The sequence below is a fragment of the Triticum dicoccoides genome, chromosome 5A (genome assembly GCF_002162155.2).
Source record: "Triticum dicoccoides isolate Atlit2015 ecotype Zavitan chromosome 5A, WEW_v2.0, whole genome shotgun sequence".
NCBI lineage: Eukaryota > Viridiplantae > Streptophyta > Magnoliopsida > Poales > Poaceae > Triticum > Triticum dicoccoides.
In genome coordinates this window covers 647,521,835-647,530,774 of record NC_041388.1, presented here as the reverse complement: position 1 = coordinate 647,530,774, position 8,940 = coordinate 647,521,835, and the positions used below count along the sequence as shown (strand labels likewise).

The window sequence follows — 8,940 nt, the reverse complement described above, 5'->3', positions numbered from 1 at the left end:
TGTTCCTCTCAATTAGTTCCTTCCGAATCTCGTCGAGTTTACTACATCATTAACCAATCATGGCCACTTTTCTTTTTGAATTATTCCAAATTAACCTAGTCTAAAATACTTATATTGACCCAATGCATTAAATTTTCTGACTTGTGAAATTCATTTGAACTACATTTATTGACAATATTCCTATCAATTTCAGATGATTTGTGACTAGACAGTCCCAAATCATGGTCTCCGGTCATGCTTTAGCAGCTATGGTCGAAAAGTCAAGATTAGGGACTTGTCCTAATTAAAAAAGTTTTTATTTTAGAATTTTCCTATTACAAATATATCATCTAATACTAGTATATGTAAATACATGATATACAACTAATGCATCCACGAAAAAGAAATATTTTCTAAATCTTCAGAGTATAATGCATGCTTGTTAATTTCCATTAATACTAGATTGGATTATATAAGTTGGAGGATTTGGTAGCATATACTAAGTAACGTTGCATATCACAATTGTTGATTTGTCTCATTTAAAGCAAGATTCTCATAATTTCAACACATTAAAACAATGATTTTAGCTGACCGGCTATATATATGATACGAGGAGACCGAATGCAAGCAATCACTTGAGGAACCGACCACTGTTTCCTTTTGTTGTTCTTGTGATATTCGGTAGCGACAAGAAGTCAAGAGCAACACCAACAATGGCACGGGGAACCATCGTACCCACCCTTTTGGTGTTTCTTCTGGCCGTTTGCTGCGCAACCACCGTCGTCCGTGGCAAGGAGTGGACCGTTGGTGACAACAAGGGATGGAGCTTCGGCGTCTCCGGATGGGAGAGTGGCAAGCACATCCAGTCCGGCGACGTGCTTGGTGAGAACTCTAAAGATCAAGTGATTGGTCGTTCTTGATGCATATACTATGTTCTGATATGTATTCTTGTGTTAACTAATGCACGCAGTGTTCAAGTACAACCCTAGTATGCACAACGTGGTGCAGGTGGGAGAAGGCGACTACAACTCATGCAGGGTCTCGGGCCCGTCGAGGACCTACACCTCCGGCAATGACCACATCCAGCTCGCTCGCGGAGGCAAAGCGTTCTTCATCTGCAGCCTTCCGGGTCACTGCCAGCAAGGCATGAAGATCGCTGTCGCTGCTTAATAGATCTCGCGCATATGTGTGTCTTTGTATTTGTAGTTTTTTACCAAGTCTTTATGGTGTGCTAGCTCATGATGAATTGGTGATAGAAGAAATAAATTGATCCTAGTGCAGTGTTTGCATCATGTTTTCATGGAACCTTGATAAACCAACATCTATTTGGACTAGCTACTAGAAATATACGAGTAGACATAAGTTTCTACCATTCTACCAACCATACTTTGAACATTAAGGGCAATAGATTATGAAGGTCTATCACAGTCAATTGAATTCGGAGTCTTTTTTTAAAATAGTTCACCAAAAGTACAAAGCATCTCAAACATAATAAACATCACATAGAGGTTCTTGGACCATCAAACGGCCACTACCGCCAGAACATGCCGCTCACCCGCCACTTGTCGGACTGGCCTAACCTTTTCGAGTACAACCGAGAAGTCTTCGTGCACGCACCCTTAAGGACTAGTGCCACGGAGCCCTAGTCGTTGAGTCAATTTAACAAACTAGATCCACCAATCCAGTAACACGGGCGACCTTCACATATAGGATATGCTTCTAGTTGGTTCTTGTCGGATTTAGGGTAGGTTTTGGACAGCTCCACTCCATGATTTCAGTAGAGTTGTTTCAAATAGCTCAACATTGATTTCTTAGTGGATTGGAGCTGGAGTAGCATCTATTTCATTTTACTGGAGCAGAGAAATGGTTCCTTCACCTGCTCCACTTCACCCACCATACCCCCTGCCCTCAGAGTTCCTTTGAAACTACCCAATATGCCATCTTATTAACAAACACCAAGAGCATCTCTAGTCAACCATTTATAATTTACTCCCTTCATTCCTTTATGTAAGGTGTATAATTTTAGGCACGGTGACCAAGGCACATAATTATACACAAGTTAGAAAAAATTAACCTTGGCTAAATCATTGATTAGTGGTAAGTAAATCATTTAGGCTAGAAAAATAAGAGATACAGGCAATCGGGAGAGAGATACTTTCCTTTTTTACAAGGAGAGATACATGCAATGAGGGGAGAGATACTATCCTTTTTTCTAGAGGGCTGAAAACAGAATTTCTGATGAATTAGAAGAAATGCATCTTACATTGTGGAATTTTATCAAAAAACAAATACACCTTATAAAAAGTAACATAGGGAGTATCTCCTTATATGCCTTTCTAAACTTAACTCCTTCATATTTAAGGAGTTAAATTGTGGCCAAACCTAACCAAACCCTATATTTAACTCCCTAAAATCTTTTTGACAAATTCTTCTATCCTTTTTAACATCCATTTCAAACAATTGCATGGTATTTCATCAATCATTTGCATGATTTAAATTCAACGTACACAACAAAACAACCATAAACAACCATATAGTTCATCCAATCAAATAATTCAAATTAAAACATGCATCTAGTTCATCCAAAAACCACCACATCGATTAAGTATGAACCAAAAAAATACAACAGAACATGTGCTATGTCGTGGACCAAGTCCTATCCAGAAAAACACGAACTCGAGCACTTGCGTGCTCATCACCACCAAAGAAATCATTTTCGGGTGCTATGCGGTTTTACCATTTCCGGGTGGAACTTGCAGGTGCGCTAGAACTCTGAGTGAATCATGCATGTCTTATGTACTGCCGGGATCGACAACAGGACAAATATTATATGATGCAATATAATAGGGTACCCCTTCAGTAGAGTACTGCAGTGTCATTTATTTTTATTTGGAAGCGTGGAACTTTGTAGAAAATGGAATAGTTTTTTTAGACACAGAAATGGAATAGTTTGTACCTTCAACAGAGTACTGGCAGGACGGGCCTGGCCAAGGCAATGATTTGTTGCGCTAACCGAAATGCATTAGACCAATTTCTGACCGTCTTGTTGTCTCCCCAAAATCAGTCGACCTCTGGATTTCTTGGCGTTTTGAATCGGTTGCAACATTCTATTGCATTAAGCGTGTCCTTGGACTAAGTCTCGCATTGAAGTTTTCTTGGTCGTGGTCGTTACTGGGCTAGTCCATTTTCACGTAGAGTCTAAAGAAAAATAGAAGGGAAAAGGGGAGCACCAGGGATCGCCGCGAACATAGGAAGCGCGACTAGCCAGTGTGTCTGCCTGCCCAACAATTTGAGATAACATAAAGGACATGGCCTACTTGAAGCAAGACGTGCTGATTTTCTCCTTTTTTTCATTTTCTTTCTTTTCTTTTCTTTTCTTTTCTCTACTCTTCTCCATTTTTTCATTTTTTTTCTTTTGTTTCTTCATTATTTTCTGTACAAGTGTTTTTTTTCTCCGGGGTTTTCCATTTGTTTGTTCAGGTTTTTTTCATTTCCTATTTCTTTGGTTTATTTTGTTTCTTTTTCTGTTTTCATTTTTTGGTTTTTCCTTTTGTTTCTTTTTGCTTTTCATTCTACATTTTTATATACATGATCAACATTTTTTCAAATTGTTGTTCAACATTTTTCAAATACTTCTTCAACATTTTCTATATACATTATCAACAGTTTTTCAAATATTTGTTTAGTATTTTTTCAAATACTTGATAAACATTTTTAAAATACTTATTCAATATTTTTCAAATGTTTGTTCAAAATGTTTTTCATACATGCTCAACATTTTTTTTCAAATACTTGTTGAACAGTTTTCAAATACTTGATCAACATTTTTTTAAATACTCGTTCAACATTTTTTTAATACGCTTCAATATTTTCAAATACTTGTTAAATATTTTCCAAAAAATGTAGAGTCTTTTTTGTAATATATATATTTCTATAATATTTTACAGTATAAACAAAAGTACAAAAAAGGAAAAGTAAAAAAGAAAACAGAAAATGTAAAAAAAGGAAGAAAAAAAGTAATGGCCTCCCGCACTTGTGGGCCGGCCCAGCTCGCTCACCCTTCAGCGAGTCCGAAACCAGACTCACTGAAGGCGAGATATAGGCGCGCCCGACGGGACATGTTTTATCTTCTATATAGCCTCGATTGTCAAGTTCGGTTCTTCAGTAGAGGCACTCTACTGACAGTATATATTATAAAATGCTCATGCTAATTCAAATACAGTTTGAGACAAAACAAAGTGTCAAAAGCAAAGGACAGACGAAACACACTTGGATATTCATTCGATAAGCTTTGCTTTAGTGCTTTGTCGCCACTATTTCAGTTTACGCTAATTACATGTGACCATGATTTTAAAATCACACTTGTTTCTTTTTATGTTGAACTCTACTATTCATCTCAACGGGACACTAGTGATGTTCAAGAGGTCTCCAAAGCAATCTCCACAACAAGGACCTTGTGTGTGTACAAACAATTCTTTTTCTTTTTTTGCTTACTACATTTGTACATCGTACTTATACATTTTACCAGAACAAACGTGTGTGTGCACACATATATTTAAAAAATGACAGTTACCTTATACCACACCATCAATGGTTTCTATATACAAAAAGGATCCAAATATAAACATTTTTACGGAATTATGTACATTATGTTTTATAAGAAATGGTAATAGTAGGGTGAACTGCGAAAAACACATACATGCCCATGTGACAGACCATAACGACTAGTGCTACTTTCTAAATAGGAAAAGGAAAATTCACAATCCTCTCATTCTTCGACTCTCTTCTGTCTCTCCTGCCTTTGTTCCATCCACTCCGTTCGTCTAGTGAGCGAAGTAGAGAGGGCACAACTCCACCCCCTTTCGTGCACGTCATTCCAGTTTGTACCAGGATGGCTAGTTTAGGGCTAATTTTGTCGGTCTGGAGTAGTCGTGGAGTTTTCAGGGGGGGCGTCCTTGAGGTCATTATCTCCGTCGACTCAAGTGGCGACAAGTTCTTGGTAAGTCTCACAAATTTTCCTCTCAATTTGTTCCTTCCGAATTTCCTCGGGTTTACTACCTCGTTGACCAATCGTGGCCACTTTTCTTTTTGAATTATACCAAATTAACCTAGTCTAAAATTCTTATATTGACCCAATGCATTAAATTTTCTGACTTGTGAAATTTATTTGAACTCCATTTATTGAAAATATCCCTATCAATTTTAGATGATTTGTGACTAGACAATCCCAAATCATGGCCTCCGTTCATGCTTTAGCAGCTATGGTCGAAAAGTCAAGATTAGGGACTTGTCCTTATTAAAAATATTTTTTTATTTTCGAATTTTCCTATTACAAATATGTCATCTAATACAAGTATATATAAATATATGATATACAACTAATGCATCCACGAAAAAGAAATATTTACTAAATCTTGAGAGTAGGAAAATAAATGCATGCTCGTTAATTTCCATTAATACTACATCGGATTGTATAAGTTGGAGGATTTGGTAGCATATACTAATTAATGTTGCAAATCACAATTGTTGATTTGTCTCATTTAAACCAAGATTCTCATTATTTCAGCACATTAAAACAATGATTTTAGCTGACCAACTATATATATGATACGAGGAGAGTGAACGCAAGCAATCACTTGAGGAACCGACCACTGTTTCATTTTGTTGTTCTTGTGATCTTCGGTAGCGACAAGAAGTCAAGAGCAACACCAACGATGGCACGCGGAACCATCGTACCCACCCTTTGGTTGCTGCTTCTGGTCGTTTGTTGCGCAACCGCCGTCGTCTATGGCAAGGAGTGGACCGTTGGTGACAACAAGGGATGGAGCTTTGGCGTCTCCGGATGGGAGAGTGGCAAGCACATCCAGTCCGGCGATGTGCTTGGTGAGAACTCTAAAGATCAAGTGATTGGTTGTTCTTGATGCATATACTATGTTCTGATCTGTATTCTTGTGTTAACTAATGCATGCAGTTTTCAAGTACAACCCTAGTATGCACAACGTGGTGCAGGTGGAAGAAGGCGACTACAACTCATGCCGGGTCTCGGGCCCGTCGAGGACTTACACCTCCGGCAATGACCACATCCAGCTCGCCCACGGAGGCAAAGCGTTCTTCATCTGCAGCCTTCCGGGTCACTGTCAGCAAGGCATGAAGATAGCTGTCACTGCTTAATAGATCTCGCGCATATGCGTATCTCTGTATTTGTACTTTTTTACCAAGTCTTTATGATGTGCTAGCCAATGATGAATTGCTGATGGAAGAAATAAATTGATCCTAGTGCAGTGTTTGCATCATGTTTTTATGGAACCTTGATAAACCAACATCTATTTGGACTAGCTACTAGAAATATACGAGTAGACATAAGTTTCTACCATTCTACCAACCACACTTTGAATACTAAGGGCAATAGATTATGAAGGTCTATCATAGTCAATTGAATTTCGGGGCCTTTTTTAAATAGTTCACCAAAAGTACAAAGCATCCCAAACATAATAAAAATTATATAAAGGTTCTTGGACCATCAAACGACCACTACCGCCAGAACAAGACGCTCACGCACCGCTTGTTGGAGCCGGTTTCACCATGTCGATTATAGCCGAGAAGTCTTTGTGCACGCTCCCTTCAGGACTAATGCCTCGGAGCCCTAGTCGTCGTGTCAATTTAACAAACTAGATCTACCAATCCAGTAACACAATCGACCTTCACATATTGGATATGCTCCTGGTTGGTTCTTGTTGGATTGAGGGTAGGTTTTGGACTACTCCACTCCATGATTTCAGTAGAGTTGCTTCAAACACCTCAACTTCAATTTTTTAGTGGATTGGAGCTGGAGTAGCATCTAGTTCATTTTACTGGAGCAAAGAAATGGTTGCTTCACCTGCTCCACTTCACCCACCATACCCCTCTGCCCTCGGAGTTCCTTTGAAACTACCCAATATGCCATCTTATTATCAAACACTAAGAGCATCCCTAGTCAACCTCTTATAATTTACTCCCTCCATTCCTGGGAAAGTATCTAGTGCTCCCAGGCTTGGGGGGCTCCCGGTGCTCCAAATGTCCGAAAAATATTTTTAAAATGTTCAAAAAATTCTGAAAAAATGCAGCACATCGACGGAACATCGATGTCTCTTGTCACAAAATTTCAAATCAAAATTCGAAACATTGCTCGAGATACAAAAATGACAAATTTCTGTACATAACATAAGGTTGGGCTTTAGTTTTGGCCCATTATCACATTGATGTCAAATTTGTCATTTTTGTATCTCGAGCAATGTTTTGAATTTTGATTTGAAATTTTGTGACAAGAGACATCAATGTTCCATCGATGTGCTGCATATTTTTTCAGAATTTTTTGAACATTTTAAAAAATATTTTTTGCATCGGAGCACCGGGAGCACCCTAGGCCTGGGAGCACTAGATATTCCCCCTCCATTCCTTTATGGAAGGTGTATAATTTTAGGCACGGTGACCAAGGCACATAATTATACACAAGTTAGGAGAATATTAAGCTTGGCTAAATCATTGATTAGTGGTAAGTAAATCATTTAGGCTCGAAAAGTAAGAGATACATGCAATCAGGAGAGAGATATTTTTCCTTTTTTCATTATTTTGCTTTTCTTTCTCTATTATTTTATATACAAGTATTTTTTTTTCTTCTTCGGGGTTTTTCATTTTTTTCTTTAGTTTTTCATTTTCCTTTTTCTTTGGTTTATTTTGTTTCTTTTTAGGTTTTCATTTTTTTTGTTTTTCTTTTGTATCTTTTTGGTTTTCATTCTACATTTTTATATACATGATCAATATGTTTTCAAATACTTGTTCAAAAAATTCAAATACTTGTTCAATATTTTTTATATATATTATCAACTTTTTTGCAAATACTTGTTCAACATTTTTTAAATGCTTGTTCAACATGTTTTTTATACCTGCTGAACATTTTTTTCAATTCTTTGTTCAACTTTTTTCAAATACTTGTTCAACATTTTTATATACATGATCAATATACTTTTAAAATACTTGTTAAAAAATTCAAAATAGTGAGGTTTTATGTAATATATAAATTTGGAATATTTTGTAGTATAAACAAAAGTACAAAAAGAAAAAACAGAAAACCTAAAAAACAGGAAAAAAAAGGTTATGGCCTCCTGAGCTCGTGGGCCGGCCCAGCTTGCTCGCCCCTTCAGCGACGGGACATGTTCTATCTTCTATATAGCCTTGATTGTCAAGTTCAGTTCTTTAGTAGAGTCACTCTACTGACAGTATATATTATAAAATGCCCATGCTAATTCTAATATACTTTGAGGCAAAACAAAGCGTCAAAAGCAAAGGACAGACGAAACACACTTGGATATTCATTTGCTAAACTTTGGTTTAGTGCTTTATCGCCACTATTTCAGTTTAACCTAATTACATGTGACCATGATTTTAAAATGTAATAACATGCAATGGCCAATGATCCCTTAAACAAAATTGTTTCCTTTTATGTTGAACTCTACTATTCATCTCAACACGACACTAGTGAGGTTCAAGAGGTCTCCAAAGCAATCTCCACAAGGACCTTGTATGTGTACAAACAATTCTTGTTTTTGTTTGCTTACTATATAGAAAAAGGATCCAAATACAAACATTTTTACGGAATTATGTACATTATGTTTTATAAAAAATGGTAATAGTAGGGTGAACCGCAAAAAGCACAGACATGGCCATGTGATAGACCATACCGACTAGTGCTACTTTCTAAATAGGAAAAAAACCACAATCCTCTCATCTTCGACTCTCTTATCTCTCTCCTGCCTTTGATCCCTCCACTCCGTTCCCCTCTTCACCTCCCCATTACGCCCTCCTCTTATTCTTCACTAGCTTGTCTACTGAGCGAAGTAGAGAGGGCACAACTCCACCCCCTTTCATGCACGTCATTCCAGTTTGTGCCAGGATGGCTAGTTTAGGGCTAATTTTGTCGATCTG

General features: G+C 37.5%; 2 protein-coding genes across 2 annotated transcripts; both read left to right on the top strand.

Moving 5' to 3' along the window:
* The first annotated feature begins 624 nt into the window (after positions 1-624).
* Positions 625-1,360, top strand: LOC119298256 (basic blue protein-like). The gene is made up of 2 exons (XM_037575727.1): positions 625-861; positions 950-1,360. The coding sequence occupies exons 1-2, from the start codon at positions 693-695 to the stop codon at positions 1,147-1,149; spliced, it is 369 nt and encodes a 122-aa protein (XP_037431624.1). The 5' UTR covers positions 625-692; the 3' UTR covers positions 1,150-1,360.
* A 4,255-nt stretch (positions 1,361-5,615) lies between these two features.
* On the top strand, positions 5,616-6,280 carry LOC119298255 (basic blue protein-like). Its single transcript, XM_037575726.1, has 2 exons — positions 5,616-5,862; positions 5,951-6,280. Exons 1-2 carry the CDS (start codon positions 5,694-5,696, stop codon positions 6,148-6,150), a joined length of 369 nt encoding a protein of 122 aa, XP_037431623.1. The 5' UTR covers positions 5,616-5,693; the 3' UTR covers positions 6,151-6,280.
* Positions 6,281-8,940: the final 2,660 nt, after the last annotated feature.

Bases quoted from the DNA above. Each gene is read 5' to 3' on its own strand.
- LOC119298256 (XM_037575727.1), top strand. From the start codon at position 693: ATGGCACGGGGAACCATCGTACCCACCCTTTTGGTGTTTCTTCTGGCC. The intron at 862-949 runs GTGAGAACTCTA...TAATGCACGCAG, and splicing joins CCAGTCCGGCGACGTGCTTG to TGTTCAAGTACAACCCTAGT.
- LOC119298255 (XM_037575726.1), top strand. From the start codon at position 5,694: ATGGCACGCGGAACCATCGTACCCACCCTTTGGTTGCTGCTTCTGGTC. The intron at 5,863-5,950 runs GTGAGAACTCTA...TAATGCATGCAG, and splicing joins CCAGTCCGGCGATGTGCTTG to TTTTCAAGTACAACCCTAGT.